This window comes from Cygnus olor, chromosome 2 (genome assembly GCF_009769625.2).
Source record: "Cygnus olor isolate bCygOlo1 chromosome 2, bCygOlo1.pri.v2, whole genome shotgun sequence".
In the NCBI taxonomy this organism is placed as follows: Eukaryota; Metazoa; Chordata; class Aves; order Anseriformes; family Anatidae; genus Cygnus; species Cygnus olor.
Genome location: NC_049170.1, coordinates 55379274 through 55406651, shown reverse-complemented (window position 1 = coordinate 55406651; position 27378 = coordinate 55379274). Strand labels below are relative to the sequence as shown.

General features: G+C 38.6%; 1 protein-coding gene and 1 long non-coding RNA gene across 3 annotated transcripts in view; one reads left to right on the top strand and one right to left on the bottom strand.

The window, feature by feature from the left end:
• ADCY1 (adenylate cyclase 1) overlaps positions 1-27378 on the top strand; it is a 168664-nt gene that overhangs the window by 104985 nt on the left and 36301 nt on the right. For both annotated transcript variants that reach the window (XR_005817336.1, XM_040548907.1), the window contains exons 8-10: positions 18892-19047; positions 23379-23573; positions 25500-25597. Coding sequence is in view for 1 of the 2 variants with exons in the window: in XM_040548907.1 (XP_040404841.1) it covers positions 18892-19047; positions 23379-23573; positions 25500-25597 (449 nt within the window). In the remaining variant the exon portion in view is untranslated. The remainder of the gene's footprint in view (positions 1-18891; positions 19048-23378; positions 23574-25499; positions 25598-27378) is intronic.
• LOC121065818 lies at positions 3-25858 on the bottom strand. The gene is made up of 3 exons (XR_005817337.1): positions 25784-25858; positions 9432-9442; positions 3-15 (listed from the first exon to the last, which is right to left on the bottom strand). It is a non-coding gene; the product is annotated as an uncharacterized LOC121065818 (long non-coding RNA).

The following is a 27378-nucleotide window of genomic DNA, read 5'->3' as shown; positions in this document are numbered from 1 at the left end:
CTCCACAAATTCTAGCTTGTTTGTGGCGTGTTTTTTGTAGTTTAACAACTGTTCTATGATAGTCTGAAACAGAGGCAATACCAGTATTTATTGTTTCTAAAAGCTTTTAAACTCTTGTAGTTAGATCTTTTGGTTTTGATTGAGGCAGGAACACGAAAAAAGCTAACCTTGTACATTACCTAGAAAAGATGATTATTATACTTTTGAAGTTTAAAATTAAAATAACTTTTCACTTAACCCACAAAAAAAGAAAGCTTTTGGTTTATTCAGATTCTGTAATCATTGTATTAGAAATGATATGGTATGTTAGTCTAAAATGTAATTCATTCCTATCTTCCACCTCCATTCAAAAGGATATTTCTGAACATTAATGCTGGCAGCCTGGCTATTTTTTCTTGCTCTTTAATTCCCATATTTCCATGACATTTTACTCACACCCTCCTAACTCTTTCTACAACCGCTCGTGATAGTGGTCACTCTTTTGTTAGGCCTTGAGGAGTCCCTACTGAATAGACGCAGAAAAAAAAAACTAGTATTTACAGACTTGTCATGCCCATAGCAGAAGAGACAGTGAAATGAATTCAGCAGTAACCGAATTAACATTCCCTGGAAGTCTGGAAAAGTTGCCATGTTGCCAAGCTGTACAACACAAGCCTTTTTATCTAGGTCAGGAGAAGAGGCTGGAGTCAATCATCCTGCTTTCAAATGTATATATCAATCTACCGTAGATCAGGTATTTATGCTCAAGCTGAGTAAATTTTCTAAGATTACTTCAACAAAGAATATATTGTCTGTCCAAAACAGACAAATCGCTGCAGTGTTTTCTCCTGCTAAGCTGAGCTGCTCATGACAAATTCAACATCATTTCCCTTCCTTGCTCTGCCACCTCAGACTCCCACAATGATTTTGGTGATCCCTTTCCTATCCTAGCTGCCCTTTCTCCCAGATTTTGTCAGGTTCCCCTCTCTTTTCAGTACATTCCGTTTGTAAGACACTCAGAGAATTACTGGGAAAAGAGAAGTAAGTCAGTGATGATGGAAGGGTCTGCTCTTTTCTTTCTTTTGGTGGAGAACAGAAAATGGAAAGTGTGGAAAGAGTAAGATTTTAGCTCATTTGAGCAGAAACTTCACTTCTTAGATGATGCTCAGGATTTAGCCACGCCTGATAGAGATGGATGTGACGCCTCATTCTAGCCAGATTTTCAGAATAAGGAGAGAGTCCCATCAGTGCAATGGTAATTTCTTGAGTCGCAGTGAAGTTGGTGATAGTTAGTGACCTTCAAGCAGGTTCATTCACAGTCACACCTTTCTTCCTCAACCAGTTACTGAGTGCACCTCAAAAGTAAATGCTGAAAAACTGTAAGTTTCATCCAATTGGTATGTCCCAACAAAAACAACTAAGCAATGATCCTATTTAGGACAGTCTGTTTTTATACTACAAAATAACTTCAGTGACATCAGTAGGAGTCTTGAAAGTCCCTAATCATAATTTAAGCATGTTCAGTTTGTTCCAAACTTCTCCATATCAAATGATGCTTATCTTAAACGTTATCTGCCCTAACATATTTATTACTCTTTATCTCAGCCGGACAACTCAGAATACAGACTTTTGCACACATATTTTCTGAGACTCTGCCCAAACAAGTTTAATTCAGGGATTTGACCTTTAGAGAGAAATTTTAAAATACAAGTCTCAAAGTAAGTACAGAAACAAAAAAGATGAGGTTTTGAAGTGAATTCAAAGCTCCATGCTTGAGGATGTTAGCTAATTTTCCATTAACATGTGTTTGACAAAAATGTAACCAGGGAAAAATAGATCATCTTGAATTCCAGGTCAGCAGTCAGGTTCCTGGTCTGAATTTGATGATCTGGGGAGTTTTTCTGGAAAGTCTGGGAGTCAAGTCACCAGAGAATTCTGATTCTGATGATGAAAGCTACTGCTGCTTTATACCAGAAGGGTTGAGGCAAGGGTGTTTTATTATGTGCTTCCTCTAAAGCGTCTTGTTACTGGAGAGATAGAATATCCTTGTCTGCTCTGATAATCACACGATCTCATGTTTTGTTCTTCTGCTGGTATATATGATTAGACTCCTTTTTACATAGTATGAAAGAAAATAGGTCGAAAATCAGTGGGCTAAATTCTGTTTACATTTTCAGTAAGAGGTTTTCATTGGCTTTCTTGAACCCAGAATTAGTTTCTAAATTAACCAATCTCTCCTCCTGACAAAAAAAAAAAAAAAAAAAAAAAAAAAAAGTATGTTGCTGATTGCTGCTACATTTGTTTGTCTTGTTTTTCTGCTGTTTTGACTCCTAGAGCATTATGTATCATTTCATAATACATAAAAAAGGGAGAAAAGGCAGTAAATGCATCTATAATGCATCTATTACATGTAGACACTGTATTCTCTCAACTGCACCAATTGAAGAATTTCTAAGAATAGAATCTTGACATTCACATATTAAAGTAAATGAAGCCAATGCATGTTTAATGTGCAAAGATGAGAGCTTACATGTGAGCACCCATTCCTTTTTGTTTGCAAGGCTGCTGAGAAACTGCTGGTGACTGCTGAGAAACAACTGATCAGTTTGTCATCAGCTACATAAACTGAATGCCATGTTACCCTGGGTGTCACTGATGGATTTGTAGAAGTGACAGATGCTGCAGTACAGCTTGGCTGACATCAGCTCTGGCGTTCATCAGTGCAGTGTCAGCCAAACTGGCAGAAAGAAACACTTCATGAATTTTACAGATACAGACAGTCTTCTCCACTGGACTCAGAACAATCAGTGCATCACTTTGCTGTTTGTCACAGTATACTACAGCCATCCCCAGTCTTTGTACACTTGCATTGGACCACAAGATACTAATAAATACATTTGTAATAGACTATTTAGCTGTAAGATAAACACCTGCCATATCCCCTCGTACCTTGATTCAGTCATTAAGCCTTCAGAGATGTAGAAACAGAGGACTGGCCCTGAAGCACAGACAAGATCTAGTACCTGTAGGTGAATTCAGTTATCTGCTGGTTTAGTATTGTATTCCTTCCTATGGAGCCTCATTAGCTGAAATGCAAAGACATTTTTCGTTCTTTATGCATCATCTCTGAGATTAATATGAACTGACTGTAGCAGGGATGATTCCAAGAAGAATTAAAATCAATATTATCAGCAACAGATGGCCAAGAATCTGTTGAACTTGAAAGATAAATAGACTTTTTTATTATTAATATTTATTTAGAAGACACATACCCCACATTTTCCCTTATTTGATGTGCCAGAAAGACAGATCAACTAAGCTAAGAACGAGAACAGTATATAAAGACTCATTCATGTACCAATTACATTTAAAATGTGAACAAATTATAAAATGTTCCCAATTATTTTAATCGTTTATTCAGTCAACTGACAACCAAAATTTTGTGATCTGATATGATTACTAGAATGGTGTATAAGCTAAAACATGAGAGGGAACTTAGAAAAGACCCCTGAGGGTATTCCTTTCTTTTTGCTGTATTCAAGTCTTTTATTTTGGTAGAGATTATATTAGTCTATTATTATTACTGTTATTTACTGTTTGCTATTATTACTATTATTTATTGTTTATTTTTATTATTTAGCAACAATTATGCATGTTTGACTGGATAACATTCAGCTTCTAAACTCACTTAGATAGTTTATCAGATTTCCAAAGACATAAAGATTTTTTTTTTCAATGAAATTCAAACTTTTGGTCACCTTTATTTAAAATCTTACATAAATATGCTTTTTAAATATATACAAATACAAAATTATATAACCCAACTAGAAACAAAGTTTCTAGTTCTGAAAAAGCTAACACATTTATTTTAAATGACGTCTATTATTTCTTTATATTGTATATAGTTTCTAAGCCATATAGTGATATGACCAAAATATTGCACTGAGACAAGATTTGAAAAATTTGATTTAAGTAACTAGCCACAACAACTAGTCTCAACACATATATGAAAATCTTCATCTAATCTAGTTAGAAAAATTGATCTCTTTCTGATACATTAAATATTCACAAATACATACTCTATGCTTTAGATACATGGACATTCTTAGTATCATCAAATGTCTTAGCTTTCTGAAGTATAGTAAATATTACTCTGTATATGGATGTTATTAGAGGGGAAACAAAACAAAACAAAACAAAACAAACAACTAGGCCAGATCCTGTCAATCTCAGAGCCCCTTCTGGGAACTTTATATTCCTGCTTAGGCCCAGCTAAATAATTTCACTGTTGATTCCTCAGTAATCTCTCTCACTAATCCTGTTCTAGCTTTCAAATTGTGTGCTTGAAATTTAGTTTAAATTTTTTTAACAGAACGGGTCTGTTTTTCAATAGAATTCTTTCTTTTCATTGGCAGCACCAGCATTAGGCAAAGTATCTTTGCACCAGTTTTATGGCTGGCATAGTAGGCTCACAGACGCTCAGCTCAGTTACAAGCTTAACCTAGTCTACTTCACTAGAACTATTATTCTCCTGCAGTGTAACACCTCTTAAGATTTGGCTATGTCTGCAGTGATAGCCAGGTGGATTTTTCTTGGGCTTACTTACTTATATTTTCTACATTAATTCACTCTCTACCTGTGTCTCTCTAATTTTGAAAAAGCACATTATTTTCACTAGATGAGAAACCAGCCCAGCCCAAACAATTAAGCACATTTCCTGAGGTACTTCTCTGGATAGCCAAGCAGTGGTAAGAAATTACGAAGTTTTTCTAAGGAGAAAGATTTCTCAGAACGTGTAATTGTTTCCATTTACAGAAGTGGGCCTGCCATCACTGTTAGTCATTGCCAGCTTAAGGGAACCTGCTTCACTTGAATAACTTTGCCAGGTCCATATGGCCTTTGCCAGGTCATATTTGCAAATACAAATAATGCCACAGACCATTAATGGTAGGCAATAGAGATGTTTCCAAAAAAAGGGGGACTATAAAAATTATGAAAATCATAGATAAATTCTATAGATACATTTTATAAATGATTCCTATACATTCATAAATGTACCATGGATTCTACAGCATACCTTGACTGTAATGACTAAAGGTTGCTAAACACCACCTGCAACATTTCTGCTAATGTGTTAGTGAGTTATGCACCAACTAACTGTGTATTCAAATACATTTGTTATGTTTTATTTGTGGCAATGTAAATCACACATTGTCTGCATCTACTATTTGAATAGTGCATGTGATGGTTGTTCATGAAAAGTGAGTACACAATCTGTTCACATTTTGGAAACTAGCTGTACAATGAATGTAATGAAAAATAAGTTTGAAATATTAAAAGAGAGAGAGAGAGAGAGACATTATATTTACAACTTCTCTGTTCAAATATTTCTCTGAAGGGGCTGACATTTATCCTTCCTACCTTACCTTGTACATACAAAGACATGCCAGGCAGTCTCAGAAAATCCCTTCTTTAGCTTGGACAGCCATAACATATTATCTGAAGTCTCTGAGTATTGCTATGACCACTCTGAAAATCACAAGTAAAATGGTTTACAACCTTTCTGAATACTTGTCTAGTTATTCAGCTGGAAGTAGATGACAGAGTGGAAGGGTGTTCTGTCTCCCACCTATTTTGCTGCAGTGAATCTGCAGTAAAATGATCTAAAAACAGTGCTAAAATTTCTATTTTATTTTTGTCCAAAAAATAATTATGATCAAACCCAAATACCAGTAGTTTATTTGAAAAGAGAACTTAATGCAATAGTTGAAGAAGAGATCACTTTTGTCAGTCTTAAGATTTTAGGAAAACTTTACCGAAAACCTAAAAGTTAAAGAATCCTCTTAATAAGCACACAGCTCAGGAGAATTCTTTGGAAAGTACTGTTTAAAATGTAAAAATTCTTGTAAACATTAGAAATCTATAGTGCAGTTATCTACAGCACATACTTGTGGCATAATTTATTGTGAAATACGGATGGATTTGACAGCTCAAAGGTTGATCATTTAATTTCTTTGACTCATGATCTGCCTATTAAGGCAGAAACTCTTTCTGCACACCTGAGATTCATTCTGCATGACAACAGGTGCAAGAAAAGTGGCAAAGACTGTCATATCATTGTCATATCTACCATAAACAGATGTGCTTTTACATTTCCTATATTGCAGTCCTCTCACCAACGAGTAGCTGGAAAGTAAACAAATTTTCTATCACTTTGTTGCTTGAAAAGGCAGTATTTTTGACTTGGAGCCCAATATCCTCCTTTACTATTAATCAACATATATAATAACTTTGTTCCATGAAACAAATGATCTGCCTTCAATATTAAAATAAATCACTAGGCCCATACTTTTCCACCACAAGCAACAGGTTTTGTCTGCTTATGTCTTTCTTCTAGCTGATTTGACATTTTTCCCCAGTCTTGAATTATTTTCATGTAATAGCACAGAGCAGACAAAACAGATTGCTTCATGATTGCTTTTGTGCTTTGTATAGATGAAATACTTAGTAACTACATATACTTACCTTCTGACTTAATCTGTAAATCACTTTCTTTCATGTATTAATAATATTTTCTTCTTAAGTGAAGTAGTTTGATGTGTATGATCGATGCATTACTACAGCATTTCACAGCAGGTTGTTAGACTTTGTCTGACTTGTTTTAAAAAGTTCATCTTAGCAAGGAAAGATTCTCAATATCCTCTAAAGTAGATGCTGAAAATTTTCTAATCATCATCATGTGAACAATAAAAAAAAAAAAAACTAAAGGACTAAATTGAGTGAAACGATGGGTCTAAAATTACTGCATTTATTTATTTATTTTTATTATTTCAATTCAAACTGAAGTTCCATTTATATTTGTAGGACATTTCCTTCTCTGTAAATTTGATTGAATAAGTCTGTTTAGGTCTACATGGACATGCCACACAATTCTCTAGTTTTTCTTTTTTTTTATTTTCCAACTGTATTATATTTGTGTTTTCCACAGAGCACTTATGGCCCAAGAAATCCATCCATATGTCTAGAAGTTCCCTTGGACTTTTTTGCATCTGTCTCTACTTAAAATGTCCTGTCCACATTGTCTCAAGAAAGTCTTTGTGATCATTATGCTTTGCCAGCTTTCTGAACTAATTCATTCTGAGGATATTTTGACATTAGTGGCATATGTTTACTATCCCTTTTGAAGTGCTAGTTTCGATTCCTGCTCTAAGTAGTAAAAGAATAAGAGATCTTTACAGCTAACACAGGACATGTGAAAACTCCAGCTACTCAAACTCTCTCCTTTGATAGCATACAACATGCAAAAATATGTTTGGCAAAAGTGGTCTAACTTTAAATGCACCTGAGAGCCTAATTTGGGGTACACACTAGGCACACATTGAGGATTTCTGTTTTCAAAATGATGCTTGCCTGCAGCTGCCATTGCTGTCATGCCTAGGAGAGTCCAGCCTGGTCTGTACTTTGAATGGCTGACAACTCCTGCTGAGGAACTTAACTAAGAGATTTAAATGCCTAACTTGAACATTTTAAGTTTTAACACCCCAGTTATACCTTAGCAGAATTGTTTTAAAAGATAGACACAGCCTTTTGATGGAAGCTCTAGCTTATTTCTAGTTGTTGGAATATACACACCCCAACACTGGAAGTAGACAACATGTGCTACCACCCAGCAAACAGTGTGCTACTCTAGATCTTCAGGACTGTTCCTGCAGTTGCCATGAAGCTGCTACAGCATTTATGATTTCTGTGAATGTATTTTGAATGTCATTGTATCTTCTTTCCAGTGCTGTTTAAGCACTGTAGCTGAATATAGTCAGGGGAACAATGGTCTGCTGCTGTTTCTGAGAATCCCAGATAAGCGCCAGTGAATCCCTTACTGGAGTATCACATGAGATTTAAACACTGGGGTGTTTTCCCAGAATTTTAATCAGTAATTTTTTGTTTCCTGTGTACTTAAAAATGCTCACAAAGCTGTAGACAGTCAGGCTGCTTTCAGAGTGCTGTTAATCCCAGCTCTTAACCTTGTTTGCTGACTGCTTTGCAGCACATAACCAGCCTTTCTAAAATTATGAAGCAAAGGAACAGTGAACAAAACAAAAGATGATCCCAAGGGTTAAAAAAGGAGTGTGAAAGTAAAATGCATTGACAACATGAGCTAGAACAAGAATGCTGCAGTCCAGCTTTCCTGTAATACTGTCCTGGAGCAAGTTCAAGGAAAAGGCAGAGTGAAAGATGTTTTGTTTGTTTGTTTGTTTCATTTTTATTTGTTTTGTTTGCTTGCTTATCTTAAGTCTGTTTTAACAGACTGCACTGCATTTCTTGCCATTATCAGAGGCTTACAGCAGAAGGTGACCTTACTGAAATGCTCCACTCAAAAGTTCACTGTGTAAAAAGTGTTGTTCTGCAGTAAAAAGAATAATAATTTAAAATAAGGGACAAGATTTGTGAGATGAAAGTGAGAGAGCTCCTTTGTTTTGTGCTTTTTTATGCTGTATATATAAGAGTAGAATGGAAAATCTCCAGGCCCAGTGCAGAATCCATAGGTCCTGCAACTATCAGACGCAAAAAAAAAAAAAAAAAAAAAAAAAGTATAAAATTATCCATGATCTAGGAACTGCCATTGTGCCCTTCTTGTGTGTATTGCAATGTCTTTTGCATGTTTAGGGTCTTGACCAGCCATGAAGAATAGAAGATATATGTGTTCCACACATTTTCATAGCATTGCGCAGTACCTGGATTTGGAAGGGGCCTCTGGGAAGTGTGTGGTCAACCCCCCTGCTCAAATCAGGGTCACCTTCACAGCTAGATCAGCTTTTGAAATTACAACAGGTTGCTCAGGACAGAAGCATCCAAAAGATGCAGCAGTTTGTGCAGTAGTTCACTCAGAATGACATGAAGAAGGGGGCCCACAGTTGACTTCAGATGATTTTAACTGTCACAGATATGGTGGTGACACACCATAGAGATGTTTTGCGAGCAGTTTTTGGAGCGGCTCTCCCTGCTAGATTGGAGACTCTGAGGCAGACAAAGCTTCAGATGGCAAATGTAGTCTTCCACTCCCAGCTTGCAGAAAGTGCCTAAGGCTTCATTCCGATGCCAAGAGAGATGCTCCTCTGTCCTGCAAATGTGCTGTATTGGAGGAGCTGTGCCATCAAGCAGAAAGAGTTCCTGGAAGAAGTGAGCAGGTTGCACAACATCAGAGAAGATGAAAGGGGGATTGATGGGATCTTCTTTGTGATGCAACAACTTGAAGACTCTCAGACCCCAAATGCAGGAGAGAAGCTGACAGTATCCATCCCCCACTGCTGAGGGGATGTAACCTCTATATGAAGGGAAGGATGGGAGCTAATTACCTGTGGTGCCAAGAGAAAGGCTCCTGCCCCACCTAAAGGCTTATATCTACAAAATAGGTTCACTGCCCTCAGTGTTGAAGAGAAGTCAGATATACCTACAAGCAAAGAATCTCGTTCCCCTAACCCATGCAAGATCACCAGGAAGAAATGGCAAGTCATTGTAATGGATGACTCCCTATTGCAGGGGACAGAGACACCCATTTGACTTATCAGCTAGAGAGATTTGCTGCTTACCAGGAGTCCAGTTCCAGGATATTGTGGAGGTACTGCTGAATCTCACCCACCCCTCTGAATGCTACCCGCTCCTGTTATTCCATGTAAGCACAAATGATACTTCCAGGGGAAACCTCTGGCAGAGATCTGGGGAAAGTAGTCAAGGGCATGGGGTCCAGGTGGTTTTCTCTTCAATCCTGCCAGTGACAGGAAAGGTTGTGAGGAGGAGGAAACTGATAGTACAAGTCAATAATTGACTATAGAACTGGTGTTGCTGGCAGGGTTTGAGAGCATGGGACCCTGTTTGCAGATCAGCATCTGTTTGGGAGAGATGGGATCCAGCTCATGAACCAGGGCAAAGTTGTTGTTTTTTTTTTTTCCAATAGGATGGCTAACCTCATAAGGAGGGCTTTAAACTAAGAATGAGAAGGGAGGGAAAAAGTAACCAGCAACCCTGTGATGGACAGGGTTGTCAAGAAAAGGGCATGGGGTGATATGACCATGAGGGATCACAAAATCAACAAAATGGGGCTTAAGCAGGATCACCTATAGCTTTGCATATAAGCAAGGAACTGACTACAAGGCACCAATATGGAGAAAAGCCCTAAACCCATGCTGGGATTCCAGCATTCCAGGGAGCCTCCCTGAAGTGCCTATATACTAATGCAAGTACCATAGTGAATAAACATGATGAGTAAGAGATGTGTGAAGTTGCAGGGCTATGATCTTGTTGGGATCACAGATATGTGGAGGATTGGGTCCCATGACTAGAGTGATGCAATGGAGGGATACAGGCTCTTTAAGAAAGACAGGATGGGAAAATCAGGAGGGGATGTAGTCACTTATGTGAGAGAGAAGCTGGAATGCATGGAGCTCTGCATGAGGATAGATGAGGAGCCAAGTGAGAGCTTATGTTAAGGTGAGGGGAGGACATGTAAAGGTGACATTATAATGGGTGTCTGCTGCAGGCTACCTGACCAGGAAAAACAAGAAGATGAGGCCCTCAACAGACATACAGGAGCAGCCTCATGTTCACAGGCCCTGATCCTCATGGGGAACTTTAACCACCCTGATATCTACTGGAGGAACAACACAGCAGGACAGAAACAATCCAAGAGGTTCCTGGAGTGTGTTGGCAATAACTTCCTCCTCCAAGTGATAGACGAGCCAACAAGGAGAGGTGATCTGCTGGACCTCATACTCACCAAAAATGAGGGCTTTGTTGGGAATGTGAAGGTCGCAAGCAGCCTTGGCTGCAGTGACTCTAAGATGGTGGTTCAGGATCCTGAGGGCAAGGGAGGAGGGTGTGAGCAAACCCTGGGCTTCAGGAGAGCAGACTTTGGCCTCTTCAAAGATCTGTTTGGAAGAGTCACATGGGTTAAGGACCTGTAGGGAAGAGGGGCCTAAGAAGGCTGGTTAAAATTCAAGACTCACTTCCTCAAGAGTAGTCCATCCCAATGAATGAGAAGTCAGGCAAAAATGCCAAGAGGCTCAAACACATAAAGGAAACACACAGAGGATGGAAGAAAGGATAGGTAACCTGGGAGGCATACAGAGATGTTGTCCAGGCATCCAGGGATGAAGTTAGGAAAGCTAAAGACTAAATGAAATTGAATCTGGCCAGGGATATCAAAGACAGCAAGAAGGGTTTCTCTAACTACATCAGCAACAAAAGGAAAATTAGGGAAAATGTTGGCCCACTGCTGAATGACATGGGAGACCTGGTTACACATGAAATGGAAAAGGCTGAGGTACTGAATGCCTTCTTTGCCTCAGCTTTTACCAGCAAAACTGTTCTTCGGGAATCCCAGGTCCCAGAAGCCAGGAGGAAAGACTGGAGCAAGGAAAATGTACCTTTAGTGGAAGAGGATCATGTCCTCATGCAATACATAAGCAAACTGTGCATACGTAAGGCCCTGACGGGACGCATGCAAGAGTGCTGAGGTAACTGGCTATGTCATTGTGAAGCCACTCCCAATAATCTTTGAATGATCTGGGCAACTGGGAGAGGTGACCAAGGACTGGAGGAAAGCAAATGTCACTCCTGAGTTCAAGAAGGGCAAGAAGGAGGACCCAGGGAACTACAGGCTGGTCAGCCTCACTTCCTTCTCTGTGAAGTTGATGAACAGATTATCCTGAAAACCATTTCCAGACACATGAAGGACAAGAAAATCATCAGTAGTAGTCAACATGGATTCACCATGGGAAAGTCATGCTTGACAAACTTGATAACCTTCTAAAATGAAATGACTGGCCTGGTAGGTGAGCGTAGAGCAGTGAATATTGTCTTTTGGACTTCAGTAAGGCCTTTGACTGTCTCCCACAAGACCCTCATAGACAAGCTGTTGCTGGATAGGCAGCGAGGTATGAAAACTGGGTGAATGACCAAACCCAGAGGGTTGTGAGCAGTGTTGCAAAGTCTAGTTGGAGGATAGTAACTAGCAGTGTAGCCCAGGGGTCAATAATTTTTCAGAACATTTTTGGGACAACTCTGGTTCTGTCTTCTCCCTAATTACTATGTAGGTGGTTGAAGCCTTCTCTTCTTCCAGCTAAACAAAATGAATTTTCTCAGGCTCTTCTCATATGTCATATATGTTTTAACACTCTTACCATGTTTGTGAACCTTTACTGAACTCGCTCATTCCAGTTTGTCTTGTACAGGAGAGCCCAGAAGCAGAAACAGTACTCCAGTTTATTTAGTGACTTGTACTGAAAAACTTTGATTTGAATCAGAGAAGCTGGAAAACTCAGCTGTATTTTTCAACATCCCAAGATTGTATGCTATTGAATTACCTGCTGATAAGCTTCAGAAAGGAAAAAAAAGTAGTTGATGGTATGAGATAAAATGTTTGTTCTACCTACTTCTTTGAAGATATGATCATGAAAATAAATGTGTTTGAGGAAAAGTCATGTTGGTGGCACAGGAACACTGCCTCAGCTGAGTTTTCAAGCTTCACATTGTTCTTGGAAATGCCTACTGTAAGAGGTTTGCATTGGGGAAGGTTTAAATTCTGCTTTTTTCACAGGACTTCAGATTCTTATACACCCATGCCTTACATGTTTCTTTGTCGTGCCTTCTTGAATCTTTTTCTAGCAAGATGTTCTACCTATTCTTTACCCCTCTTGCATCTTTACTGAGGCATTTCCTTAATGAAGGCTTTCAGGCACCTCCTGTAGCTCTCTATACTGACTCTCAGTCTTCTCTTCTTCAAAATAAACAGGCCCAGCTCCCTTAGCCTCTCCTTGTATGAGAGATGCTCCAGTCCCTTAATCATCTTTGTAGCACTCCGCTGGCTCTTGTCCTGGGGAGCCCAGAACTGGACACAGTACTCCAGGTGTGGCCTCACCAGGGCTGAGTAGAGGTAGAAGATCACCTCCCTTGACCTGTTGGCAACACTCTTCCGAATGCAGCCCAGGATACCATTGGCCCTCTCAGCGTAGATTCATTAAGGTTGGAAGAGATCTCTAAGACCATCAAGTCTAACTGTTAACCTAGAACTGCCAAGTCTACCACTAGGCTATGTCTCTCAACACCACATCTACATGTTTTTTGAAGACCTCCGGGGATGGTGACTCAGCTAGTTCCCTGGGCAGCCTGTCCCAATGCTTCACAACTCTTTCAGTGAAGACATTTTTCCTAGTATCCAACCTAAACTGCCCCTAGTGCAATTTGAGGTCATTCCACTTGTCTGATCACTTAGTGGTTGGGAGAAGAGAGTGATCCCCACATCACTATAGCCTCCTTTAGAGGCTAATTGTAGGCTCTATTGTAGGCTCTAATTGTAGGCTAATTTAGAGGTTAATTGTAGAGCATGACAAGGTCTCCCCTGAGCCTCCTTTTCTCAAGGCTAAATAACCCCAGTTCCCTCAGCTGCTCTTCATAAGACTTGTTCTCCAGACCCCTCACCAGCTTCGTTGCCCTTCTTTGGACATACTACAGCACCTCAGTTTTGGGGCCCAAAACTGAACACAGTATTTGAGGTGTAGCTTCACAAGAGCTGAGTACAGGGGGACAATCACTTCCCTAGTCCTGCTGGCCACACTATTTCTGATACAAGCCAGGAAGCTGTTGGCCTTCTTGGCCACCTGAGCACATTGCTGGCTCATATTCAACTGTCTTTCAACCAATATACCCAGGCCGTTTTCCGCCAGGTAGCTTCTCAGCCACTCTTCCCCAAGCCTGTAGCACTGTATGGGATTGTTGTGACCTAAGTGCAGGGCCCAGTACTTAGTCTTGTTGAACCTCATGCAGTTGGCCTCTGCCCATCAACACATCCTATCTAGATCCCTCTGTACAGCCTTTCTACCCTCAAGCAGATCAACACTCCCACACAACTTGTCATCTGAAACTTACTGATGGTAAACTCAATCCCCTCGTTCAGATCATTGATAAAGATACTGAAGAGAATACTGCTTGTGACTGGCTGCAAATTGCATTTAAATCCATTCACCACAACTCTTTGGGCCCAGCCACTCAGTCAGTTCTTTACCCAGCAAAGTGTATGGCCTGTCCAAGCCATGAGCAGCCAGTTTCTCCAAGAGAATGCTGTGGGAAACAATGTCAAAAACTTTACTAAAATCTAGGTAGACAACATCCACTGCCTTTCCCTCATCCACTAAATGCATTGCCTTGTCATAGAAGGATATCAGGTTAGTCAGGTGGGACCCATATTTCATAAATCAACTAGGACTGATCACCTGGTTGTCTTGTATGTGTCACAGGATGGCACTCAAGATGATCTGCTCCGTAACCTTCCCTGGCACCGAGGTCAGATTGACAAGGCCTGTAGTTCCCTGGGTCCTCCTTCCATGAGCCTCACAACATCTTCATAGTCCCTTTGAATGGCCTGCCCCTTCTTCTATAGATAAGAAGCAAGATAAGAAAAAATAAGAAGCTCTCTCTCTCTTTTTTTAGCCACAGCTCTCTGTTAAGCCAGGCCAGTCTTCTTCCTCACTGCCTTGTCTTTCAGCACATGTGGACGGCCTGCTCCTGCAGCTTCAATATTTCCTTCTTGAAGAGTGTCCAGCCTTCCTGGACTCCTTTGCCCTTCAGGACTGCCTCCCAAGGTATTCAGCCAACAAGTCTCCTAAACAGGCCAAAGTCTGCCCTCTGGAAGTCTAGGGTGGCAATTCAACTACCCCCACCTCCCCTCTTACTGTTCCAAGAATTAAAAACTCTGTTATTTTGTGTTTGCTATGTCCAAGACTGTATCCTACCTTCACATCACCCACAAGTCCTTCTCTGTTTGCAACCAAAAGGTCCACATGGATACCTTCCCTAGTTGGCCCAGTCACCAGCTGTGTCAGGAAGTTATCTTCCACACACTCCAGGAACATCCTAGACTGTTTCCTCTCTGCAGTATTGTATTTCCAACAGACATCTGGTAAGTTCTAGTCCCTCATGAAAACAGGGGCCAATTGTTAGATTTCTCCCAGTTGCTTATAGAATATTTCATCTGCCTGTTCACCCTGGTTGGGCATTCTATAACAGAATTCCACCATGATATCAGCCTTGTTGGCCTTCCCCCTGATTCTTACCCATAAACACTCAACCCTATCATCAACATCATTAAGCTCAAAACAATCAAAACACTCCCTTACATATAGGGCTACCCCACTGCCTCTCCTTCCTAGCCTAGTCCTTCTGAAGAGTTTGTATCCATCCATTCCAGCACTCCAGTTGTGTGAGTCATCCCACCATGTTTCTGTGATGGCAACTCTATCATAGTTTTTTCCAGCCTCAAAATGGCTTCCAGCTCCTCCTGTTTGTTGCCCATGCTGCATGCATTAGTGTAGGTGCACTTCAGCTGGGCTAGTGATCCTCTCACCTTTTTAGAGGCTGAAGCCCTAATTCCTGTGTGACCATTCTCTGGCACTTCTGTAATTTCTAACCCATCAATATCCCTAGTGTCATTGCTGTCACATGGCTCTCCATCCCCTACCTCCACTGGGATGGGAGACCAAAGGAACCTTGTATGGTGGTCTTAGAAAGAAAAGAAAAAAAAAGAAAGAAAGAAAAAAAAAAGAAAAGGATGTGCAGAAGTAAAGACAGAGGGAAAAAAATAAAAAATAAAAATTATTCTCTACTTCCCATCCATCAACGAGCAATGTTTGGCCCAAGCAGGGCCTCAATACACAAAGCAGTTGTTCAGAAGGACAAAAATCCACATTACAAGGGCCCTCCCGATCCTTCTTCCCCTTTCCCAGCTCTTATTGCTGACACACTCACCCAGTACACCTACTAGCATACTGTACCAATAACATTGATGTGCCACTCCCAGGCTTATCTCTAACTTGGTGAACGTGGTTTTATCCCTTTCCCCTTTCAAATCTAGTTTAAATCTCTTTCAGTGAGTCTTGCTAACTCCTGTGCAAAAATCCTTTTTTCCCTTTGAGAGAGATGTAACGCATCTGTTGCTAGCATGCCTAGTGTAATGCAAAATGACCCATGGTCAAAAAAAAAAAAAAAAAAAAAAAAAAAGTCCTGCCAGTGACACCAGGCTCGGAGACAGGTATTGATCTGCTGTTTCTTCCTGTTTCTCCCCTAACCATTCCCTGCAACCAAAGGGATAGAGGAAAACACTACTTGTGCTCCTGATATCTTAACCATTTGTCCTAAGGCCCTGAAGTGTCACTTGATTGCCTTTGGACTTCTTGTTGGAGCTTCATGGCTGCCTACATGAAAAATCAATAATGGATAACAATCTGAGGGTTGCACCAGGGTACAAAGCTTTCTCTTCACATCTTTAACCTGGGCCCCAGGGAGGCAGCAGACTTCCTAAGAAGTGGGTCTGGTCTGTATACTGTGCCTTCTGTTGCCTTCAGAAGGGAGATTCCAAACAAAATGACTCATCTTTTTCTTGGTGGAAGCAGTTCTGATGCAGGGCATAGGCCAACTTAACCTCAGTGACACCTTAAAGCTAGATGAACTGTCATCCTCATTACTATTTGGTTACACTTGCAGAGCCTCATACCTATTACACAAGGACACCTGGGAAGTGGGGGGTAATCACTGAGGAGATGTGCCTGCTATGCCAGCCAGGAACTTGTTGCCATTGCCCTTTATCCTTTAAGTCACTGTGTTCAGCCAGACGGAGAGAGGATAAGGAATCCTCAATATTCCACCAGAGCTCTGTCTGGGAAGCTGCATTAGTTGTGGTGGGTGCAGAGCTTAGAGAGGCAGTGGCCTTCTTCTGGGTGGATACCATCACTCCCTGGGTGAGCTGGCAAAACTTCAGCACCCTCCCATGCAAACTGATGAGTCCTGTTTGCCTGCCCTATTCGCTGCACTCCTGGTTACCCCCTCTCCCTAGGGGCTGCCTTTGTATGTGGCGGGTGGCTGCTGCTGCTCCTGGCCCTGCCCAAGCCTCTCCAGTCACTCTCACAAGGGCTGCCAGCTCCTGGCAGCTCTCTCTGCTCCCTGGAGTTTATTCAGTGCAAGAATTTCCCTTGAATGCTGCAGTCCCCTGCTCTGCTGCAGAATATGGCTGCACCAGAGCTGGTCATATCAGCTACATTATTATTGCTACATTAGGAAAATTTGTAAATAGAGTACCTGTCCAAAAAGTATGTTTTAGCTGTTGAGAATGTTAGCTCAACAGCTGATCACATCTGCCATACTCAAGTGTAACAACTATTTACTTGGTGTCCTGAGGAATACCTAAATTATATTTACTATATGAACAACCTTGTAGATCATCTTCTGTGTGATCACTGCAACACAGCACAGAGTCTTCTGGCAGGATGTCCTGAAAAGAGTTCATACTAGGAACCTCTTAACAGAGACTTATGTTAAACTATATTTGATCAAGTGACACACTAGTTTTCTTCTAGATTCCAGTTGATGACTGTGCACTACAGTGCTGGTAATATTAGCTGGCTTTAATCAGATTTTCAGTGTACAATAAAGTACATAGGCACACATAAGAACCTTTCCACATTTGAAACAGGCCATATATATCTACATATCCATATATATATATAAACATGTATAACATATCCATCTGCTAATAAAAATGTGCAAGTATTTACACACAATTCATTTTTGTGTTTCATGAACAGTGTAACTTACTAAACAGGGTATTGGTAGGCCAATAGGATATACTCTTGATTCTCTAGAAAGTGCAAGTGCTTAACTGTGTGTTAAACAGCATAGCAAACTAATATCTGAGATGCCATTCAAAATATAAGCATAGCGTCATTTACTTCCATCTCTCTAAACTTAGATATCCTTGAAAACATGCATTAAACACATGCTTACAGTTTATATATCCTTCTTCATTCCTTGATAATTAAGTAATGATGTAAACTGTTCAGTAAATCATAACATTGTGAGGACCGGACAGCAAACCTGCAGTGTCATTTGTGAGGTTTAGAGCATTTAAATAAGACTTTTAGTATGATTTGCTCTGTCTTCTGTATTTAGGAGCGCTAGAGACCAAATCCTCTGCTACTTCTTTATTTTGCTGTTCCAGAATAGGTTAATCTTACAAGCTTAAATTCCCATTCTGTCGTGGCATGGGGTCTTTCCACATTTCCCATGAAGCTGCTTTACATATTCTACATGCCAGAAGCATGAATAACATTGGTATAAATGCTAAGGGCAGAATAAAGGATCACTCTTTTTCTATGTGTGAAAGCATCTGAATGCATACTAGAGGTTTACTAAAGTCAGCAAGAGTTAAATACATGCTGAAAAGTTAAGTTAAGCAAGAAAATATTTGTCTTTGCTGAACTGTGAGCTCTGTTGTAAAACGGAAAAAATTATACCCAACCCTTTGAGAATAATTCTCTGTGGTATAATGCTTCATACTTTGAAGAAATGAGATTTAAGGTATAATTTCAGTGTGTCACAATCTCTTTCTGGGGCATGTATGTATCTTTTAAGCGCAAGAAATCCTTTTCTGATTTTAATGTGTTTACCAGTGTCTGAATTAACAAAATGAGGAAACAAGAATGAGACAATTATATTTTTAACATAATTTACTAAAAATGTTAATTTCCTCCAAATATTTCTTCTATTTCCATATTTTTTTAAGTTTAAAGAAATAAAAATATAGCCTCTTTTATGAATTTGTCATTAATATTTTTAGTAGTCTACATTTCTATGTAGAAAACTATTCCCAAAATAACTATGTGTTCAAATATTCTGTATAATAGATTTTATGTACCAGATTAAGAAAAAAAAAAAAGTAATAGTCTTCATTTGTAAATATATAATGTTTATCAAAATGCATTGCTTCTTGATCAGATTACTGCTTTGTTCTAACCACTAGATGATATAGATATCTGCAGGTATGTATGGGAATGTTAATGACAGTTATAAATATTATTTTTTGATCAACAGATATTTCCTGGACTGATTCTGTCAGACATTAAGCCTGCTAAAAGAATGAAGTTCAAGACAGTCTGCTATCTGCTTGTTCAGCTCATGCACTGTCGTAAGATGTTCAAAGCAGAGATCCCTTTCTCCAATGTCATGACATGTGAGGATGATGATAAGGTAATTCATGTGGGCTCTTTAAGTATCGGTTTCAGGGTCACATCAAGCAGACCTGCTCTGAATATTTGTGGGATGGCCTGGCCAGCTGCTTCATGTGTTCCTGCTGCGGCTAGAGCTATCTAATGCCCACAGCAATGGGAAATACACGCAGCCATCTCACACTAAAGACAAAGCTTAATTATACCAGGTCTTACATTTGGAGCTCCTCTTGAATAAACCAGCACAGGTGTCTTACATGGCTTTTATTAAGGGCTTCTTTCAAAGGAATTAGAGATTCTGAGGATATTTATGCAATTACCAAGAGCAGCTCTTTTGCATCATGAGTCCACCACAGTCCGAAGGTGATAGCAGCAAATACAAAATAAGAACATGATTTTATCTCTAGGTGGTTCTCTAAAAAGCAAAAGACAACTGCTTAGTAAACAAAAACCTTTTAAGTCCCTAATACAAATATCTAAGTCACTAATTATCAAATACAGTTTTCTTGCTTTTGAATAGCTTTTAATACCATAACTCATGATTGCTTTATATGCTAGTAGACCCTGGTTTACTTCCTTTTCTATGTATGGCTCTACCCAGAAATTTATGGAGAAAAAGCATTTGAAGACTTGCTCTTTCTATTTTCTTTGCCGGCAGGTGGCAATATTGTATATGCTGCTCTACCAGTGCTCCAAAGCAAGAAATGGGTGCATTGGAATCAGTAATTCATTTTGTATTTGACTGCTCCACTTCTTGTTTAAAATTTTTTATTATTATTATTTGAATTATGTGCAGTTACTGAAGATTCAATCTAAATCTTACTTAAAGAAAGAATTATAACTTTTCTAGTTTGTATTTTACATGTGCGTGTGTTTCTTCTGGGGGAAAAAGAGAAAAAATTCTGTTAGTTCCTTTAAAACACAATTTCAGTGAAGAATTTCAGAAACTCCAGATTCATTTTTGAAACAGGCCAACACAGGGGCTTCAGTATGGCTTTTCAGTTGTAAATTAGTACTTTTCTTTGAGTATTTTAAAAAAGGCAACACACATAGTCTTTTAAACATATGCAGTTCTTTACAATGATTCTAATGTGTATATATGTATAAATACTGTAGTATACACAGAAAATCCAGATATGGTTTTGCCAGGGTTCTGATGCGTTGATCTTGTTGTTGTATTTTTTGTTTTGTTTTGGTTTGTTTGTTTGTTTGTTTGTTTCATGTGAGAACATATACAGTGAAGTTCTGAAATGCTTTCTTTATCTGAACCGGTTATTCCATATTCCAAGCTTTTGTACCTGATACAGCACTTTTAACATGGAGTATGATACATGTTTTTAATATAAATGCACTGTGTTGCGATCCAGGGTTTCTTCAGAGATATCAATCCTCTAATCAGTTAAAGCAAGGTATGTCTATAAAGGCTTTGAAGTCAACACACTACTGCAGTATATATTTATTTATTTCTGAGTAATATAAATAGAATCATAGAATCATAAAATATTCTGAGTTGGAAGGGACCCACAAGGTCCAACTCCTGGCTCCACCCAAAAATCAGACTATGTGTAGTGCTGTGACCATGTCCTTGGGAAGACTGTTTGAGTGCCCAACCACCCTCTCAGCGAAGAACATTTTCCTGATATCCAACCTGAATTGTGAGAGAAGTGGAGCTCCACTTGCATAAGAGGGCACAGCTGTGGTTACACAACCCCATGCCATGCACAAGGCATTCCCACCTACTCCCAGCCTACCCCAGAGGCCTCCTCCACCATCTAAATAGGAGAAGACCAGGCAGTGTGCTCAGGCACTGTTGTCCGGACTGTTCACACTGCTGAAGTGCTAGCTTGCACCTTGCTCTGTTTTGAACTACCCTGTGTAGATGTCTCCAAGACAGACTCATGGCCTGGTCCGTGGCTCTCTTATTTAGGATTTATAGATAAAAGTATTGTCATTAACAGCCTGGGCAAACATAGATACACACATACACACCAGCCCAGGAGACAGGATGATTCTTGATCATGGATAATACATCATATAACTTTACTGTATGAGATAATAACAGAGGAAAAAATAAGAGACCTAGTGGAAGTGATTATCTGTGAGCAACACCTAATTTGACTTAGCACAGTAACTTTGACCCTATTTTAGAGCAATAGTTAACAGTGTTTATTTCATTGTCTACTCCCATTCCAGATTTTAAAGCAAAGAAGCATTTTTAAAATTATTTTTATTTTTTTAAAGAAAGTTGTTTCGCTCATCCCTATGTGCTCATCCCTGTGGTTTAAATTCAGATTATTAAAAATTCCAGAAGATATACTTTTTGCCTCACCTTAAGCAATACATATGTTAACTTTTTACCTTCATGAACAGCAAAACTGTTAATTCCTGGCAATATTCCCTGACAGCACATAGTTTCCATATAAACTTGTGGGAGAGCTGGTAGATTTTGGCCTGTTTGAAAGGTCTTCTGCAACAGAACAAATTTATGGTTAGAAATATTTAGAATAGTTGTATGACTCTCAAATTAAGATTTCTATTATGGTTAACTAAAAGCAGAGGACTGGATTTGAATGCTCCAATCCACATATATCCATAAGGTTATTTTTCATGATGAAATAGCTAGTTCTTACACCACATTCAACTTCACAAGTAATAGGATCTGATAGTTTGAAGAAAAATGTTTCAATTTGTTATTATATCAAATAGTTTTCAATTTTCATAATTGTTTAATAAACTGCTCTCTACATATGAAGACAACAAAACAGGACTACAGCTGTAGTCCACTGTTTGTTCAATGATGAGGATCTTACAAGAACTACTTTTTGTGGAGTAAGACAGGAAAATGCCATTCCTACAGAATTACTTAAATAATGAGCACCACCTCTTTAACCATCTGGTTTAGAAGGATTTATTTTTGTAATATATCCTTTAAAGAGTGGGCTATTTAGTATTGACTGCTCTGAAGAGAGAAATTTATAACAGCTTGCTGACAGACTCTATTGATTATAAACTGAGCCAATGGAGTCCTTTTCCCTGAGCAGACTCATCGTTTCCTAATGTGTTGAATAGTCTTCCTGAACTCTGCAGATGTTAGATAATACATATATATATATAATATTATATATTTATATATATATATATAATGTAATATAATGTAATGTGTTATATTACATTATATATTATATATATATATATTAATTGTATTTAAAAAGTTCAACTTTACTGAGCTGGGCTGTCAAAACCCATTTGGGAAGTGAGGCTTGACCCCTTTTAAGCTGAAAAGAATGTTCAATACCTTATTCTTCTTGTTCAACATGCTAATTGTTATATGACTGGGTTGTGGTTTTTTTTTGTTTGTTTGTTTGTTTGTTTTGAAAGATTGGCCTACATCTTTATCACTCCATGTTAAAAAATGATGAAGTTACAAGTCTGTTTTGTGAAAGCCCTGATCCTTTCAGTGTGTGCTGACACATGGACAGTCATACTAGTGCAGATCTAACCATAGTGGCTTGAATTACAATGCCCTCAGCTGAAGGTTACCACCATTGTAGCTGAGATGCTGCTCACCATTTCTGTGAGTGTTCTAAACTCTCCCTGTGAGACACGTTATCTAAAATTCCTTTCAGATATGCTCTGCAATAAAGCTTTTGCACTGACAAGGACTTTGAGGGATCATCTTTCCTGTTGTGCTATGTCAGCCTTGAAGGTATTAACCCTAGTGAGGAGCAGTTTAGCTCTGATAATTTATTAGACTGCTCCATCCAGATGTGCAAGTGGCCTAAAAGTGCATACTAAAGAGATCTTAACAAGAGAGCACTTGGGTGAGTTAGAAATAGGAAAATCTGAGATTTCTGATCCTCTGAAGTCACATATGGTCATCATGCAAGAAGTAATGGAAAATTTTATTTCCAAATATATATTGACACCTGTATGGTCTGGGCCAGTAGGACTTTGCTTGTGTCATGAAGAGCATGGCTGACATGTCTTCAAGATGTGCAGGGCTCTGTGTCTTTCATTAAGATAAAACTTCTAATGATTTTGCTAGGTAAAGTGACTTTGGGATCAAACCGTTTATTTCTTCAGTGGAAACAAAGTCTCAGGGGAGTATGTAAAGAACATTTCTCTGATGAGGATTGAAGTCCTGGAACACAGTGGGAATTTTGTCATCAATTCTAAAGAGATAAGGATTTCACCTAGGGAGTTTTTAAAAGATGGTAATCATACTGAGAAAGATCTTTTGTAGTTGCTTTTCTTAATGAATTCCTCATACTGACTGTGAACTTGGGATAATATGAACACAATAAATGTCAATGTTAATAAAATTCTGCACTTTTTTCTTAATTTCTGCTACAGAGGAGAGCTTTAAGGACAGCCTCTGAAAAACTCAGGAATCGTTCCTCTTTTTCTACCAATGTTGTATACAACACTCCTGGAACTCGAGTAAACAGATACATCAGCCGTTTGATAGAGGCCCGGCAAACTGAGTCTGAGATGGCTGACTTGAACTTCATTACCCTGAAATATAAACAAATTGAGCGTGAAAATAAAGTAAGGGTTTTTTAAATTAATTTTACTGATTTCACTGACTGTGAGCCAACTAGCGTTGTTTTGTTGTTTTGGTGGTTTTTTTTTTTAGACAATATTTAAATTCTACTCACTATCTTTAAATAATCTGATGAATTATCTTTTAGCTAAGAAGGCCAAATTATCTTCACCTGCTATGGAAGCACTTGGAGGGGATAAAAAGAAAGATCAGTATCTTTGTACTCATCAAGCTCCTCATGCTGTCTTATGGTGATGTGGCTGCTTACTGATTCAATAGCTATGGGAAGGCATTAATGGAAGGCAGGATGCTTCCCTCTGCATATGTAGCCTGATGTGGATTGATCCAATCCATCCTATAAAACAAAGAAAAGCTTAAATCTCTGGGCAAGGTTATGACCTCATATCAGTATAACTGTGCTGAAGGTGGTGGACTTCCTCCAGAAGCACATAAATACATATATAGGAAGAGTTATCAAAGTAGAACTGTTTGTTCCTACCTTGTATTTTTTTGTTATTATTATTATTGTTTTGTTTCAAAAAATAGAAACATTTGGTTTATTTGTTTAAAAAAAAAGCAAAAGTAATACAGTTTTGGATTAGTTTGGTGTTAACATTTAATTCATTTTTCCACTGCAAGTCACATCATAGTCTAAGATACCTTGTGAGTACTATTTCAAGACAGAAGTCTGTGTGCCCCATTGGACCCATTTTTATTTTTTTTAATGTCGTGAGCTTTATCTTTGATTTCAGGTTCCCATGGTGCTTTGTTATTTGATTTTGTTTGTTTTTGAAGTAAGAATTTTATTTTGCATAAGGCAGGTGAAGTTTACTGAAGGAAGGGAATGTTTCAATTCAACTGTATGGTATCTTTTGGGAATATTTAGAACTTTAAAATTATCTTGCATATGTTTAGCTTTGCTCTTGTTTGTTTGTTTGTTTGTTTTTTCCTTTAAATTGCAACACAAGGTTTAAAAAATGCAAAATTTCCTGGAAGTGACTTCTTGTTTGTTTGTCTGTTGTTTTTTTTTTAATGTAATTAATGTGTTTTTCCAGGCTGCTCTGTATTTCACACTTGTATATGTTTCAAATTAGACATGAGAATAACCAGTATGACAGTAATATGTATATTTTATAATCTTGAACTAAATGCTGTAAACTCTGTTCTCTGAGAAAATACTGTAGCTTGCAAGATGCAGTATATTATTCCTATACTAACATTACAGGGTTAGAGTATGTGGAATCTTGGCTTTGATTTCCTTTGATTTTAACTGGCGTGTGTGTATCTCTACTGAACTGCTTGCTTTCTGAGGTTAGAATCACATCCCAGTCAGGAGTGTTTTGGTGTAAATTTAGTATTACTCTGTCTAACTGACAGAAGTGAATTCTAGCTTTTTATGGTATATAAGGTTGAAATTTTGATCTTTCTGACAAAACTTTTCTGTTGTAAGGAACTGTAGCTAGAATCAGGGACAATAATTGCTGAAAACTGAACCTAGTCTCCCAGTAGCACCTGCTTCCAGCCTACCCATCAGTGTCCTATCCTGAGTGTTTGAGGTGACAATGTTCCTTGAAGGCAGCACCAAGGGGTGGAGGAAGGAGTTCCTCCTCCTGCTTCAAAATGACTGGCTCATTTTTGTACCAGAAGATAAACTTATGCCTGGGTCTAATGCAGGTTTGACTAATTCCAGGGTGAAAACTAAACAGTTAGGCCAACAAACAACTGAAAGAAGGCTATCAAGCAAGATCTTGCATAGACCTGCCTCATCCATTTTTTGTGAGAATTAAACAATGATTATTTCTATGTTTGCAAAGTGGGAAGAGACTTGTTCTATTTTAGGTTATAGCTCGTTCTTGCTGAGAATGGTTAAGTGTGGGTGGCAGAGTTTGTATAAAATGCTCACTGTCTTCGTTTCCTCCTTTTTCTAACAGTACCACCAGCTTCAGGATGAATACTTCACCAGTGCTGTAGTCCTCTCACTAATTCTAGCTGCCTTATTTGGCCTTGTCTACCTTTTAATAATACCACAGTAAGTTTCTGTCTTTTGCTATTATAATTCAAAGTTGAACATCTTCAAGCATCCTGCACAAAATCAAAACATTCATGTCTCCGGAAATGAAAATAAGCACCGAGGCCAGTAGCTTCTGAAACAGGAGATTGTCTGTTGGTCTTTCCTCAGACTAACTGTTATCTATTTATCCAAATGATCCATGACAGATTCATTGAATGGCTTGGGGTGGCAGGGACCTTGAAGTTCATCTAGTTTCAACCCCCCTGCCATGGGCAAGGACACCTACTGCTAGACCAGATTGCCCAGAGTTGGCCTTAAACTCTTCCTCGTATGGGGCATCCAAAATTTCAAAGTCATTGCTATCTTATTTAAAACAATTTCTTCCCTGGTCTCTCTGCATTTTGATGTTTTATTTTATTTTGTTTTGTTTTCTTTGTTTGTGGAAAGATTTATTTGGAAGTTGAAAACACCAAAATCTGCTAAAGATTTTTAATTTAAAGCATTTCTACACTGCAGACACAGATGTTACAGCAGCTTTTCTAAATTTGTGTTGGCTTTGAACTAGCTACTTCAAATTTTTTATGGAAACATTCTTACCTGAGTTGCAGTCTCAGCTGCACTAAGACAGATATAACCAAATATTGGGGGGGGAGTTGGTAATTATTGTTAAGTGATATAATGTAATGATTAATTCAAGTTTTTCCAGTTCTACGTAAATGCTTATTAAAGAAAAAAATGATTAGATTTCATTTTCAAACCTACAAGTTATAAGTAGATGTAATTGTTTTCAAGTTATAAAAAATATTCGTTTTTTTTTTTTTCAGATGAGAATATCTAAACATTGAAAATAAGCTACACTCACTTTTACTAATTATTAGGATTTCAGTGGAAATAGAACTGGCCACAGAGTAATACTTTTGAAAGTCCATTTTTAAATCCAATCTTTCCTTTTCACAAATCTCTAGTCAGAACAATACTTACTCTTATACGGTTCTGTTATTTCTAATTGAAAGTGTGAGAGTAATCTTTTTTACTTTGATAATAACCATCACCATGTAATTTTTAATGTGATACCTGTCATCTGAAGAATCCAAAATCATTTACAAAAATCATGTAGTTTCCAGACTAACAGCCTCTGTTGACTGACTGGAGCACAGCTGAAAACACTTTCACCTACTTCTGAAGTAAGGCCCAGCTGCATTACATAGCAATTTAAAGCAAGATAGACAGAGCATTAGTGTCATTGAAAGTAGAATGAGTTTCCAAGAATCATGTGCTATGGTAGTTGCTAACATTTCCAAAAAGTAGGAATCACTTAAAAACAGACAGATATTCAGCTTAAGCTCTCGTATAACAGATGCGGAAGCTCCAGACGTAACTACTTGTGGTGGTTTTACCGTGCTAGGCAGCTGAACACCACAAGCGCTTTCTCACTCCCCCTCCATAGATGAGGAAAGAACAGGAAAGAAGAAAGGAAAGGAAGAAAGAAAAGAAAGAAAGGAAAGAAAAGTAAAAGAAAACAACTCACAGGTTGAGATAAGGATAATTTAATTAAAGGGAAGGAAAAAAAATAATTATTAAGGAAAAATTATTATTAATTAAACAATTTAACTAAACAATTAACAATTTAACTAAAGGGGAAAAAAAAAAAGGGGAAAAGGGAGGGGGAAAGGGAAAACTAAACAAAACAAGTAAAGGCTATGTGGAAGTGCAGAGGAAAGAAATTACTCTCTACTTCCCACAAATGAGCAATGCTTGACCATGTCCTAGAAGCAGGGCCTCAACGCACGTAGCCGGTG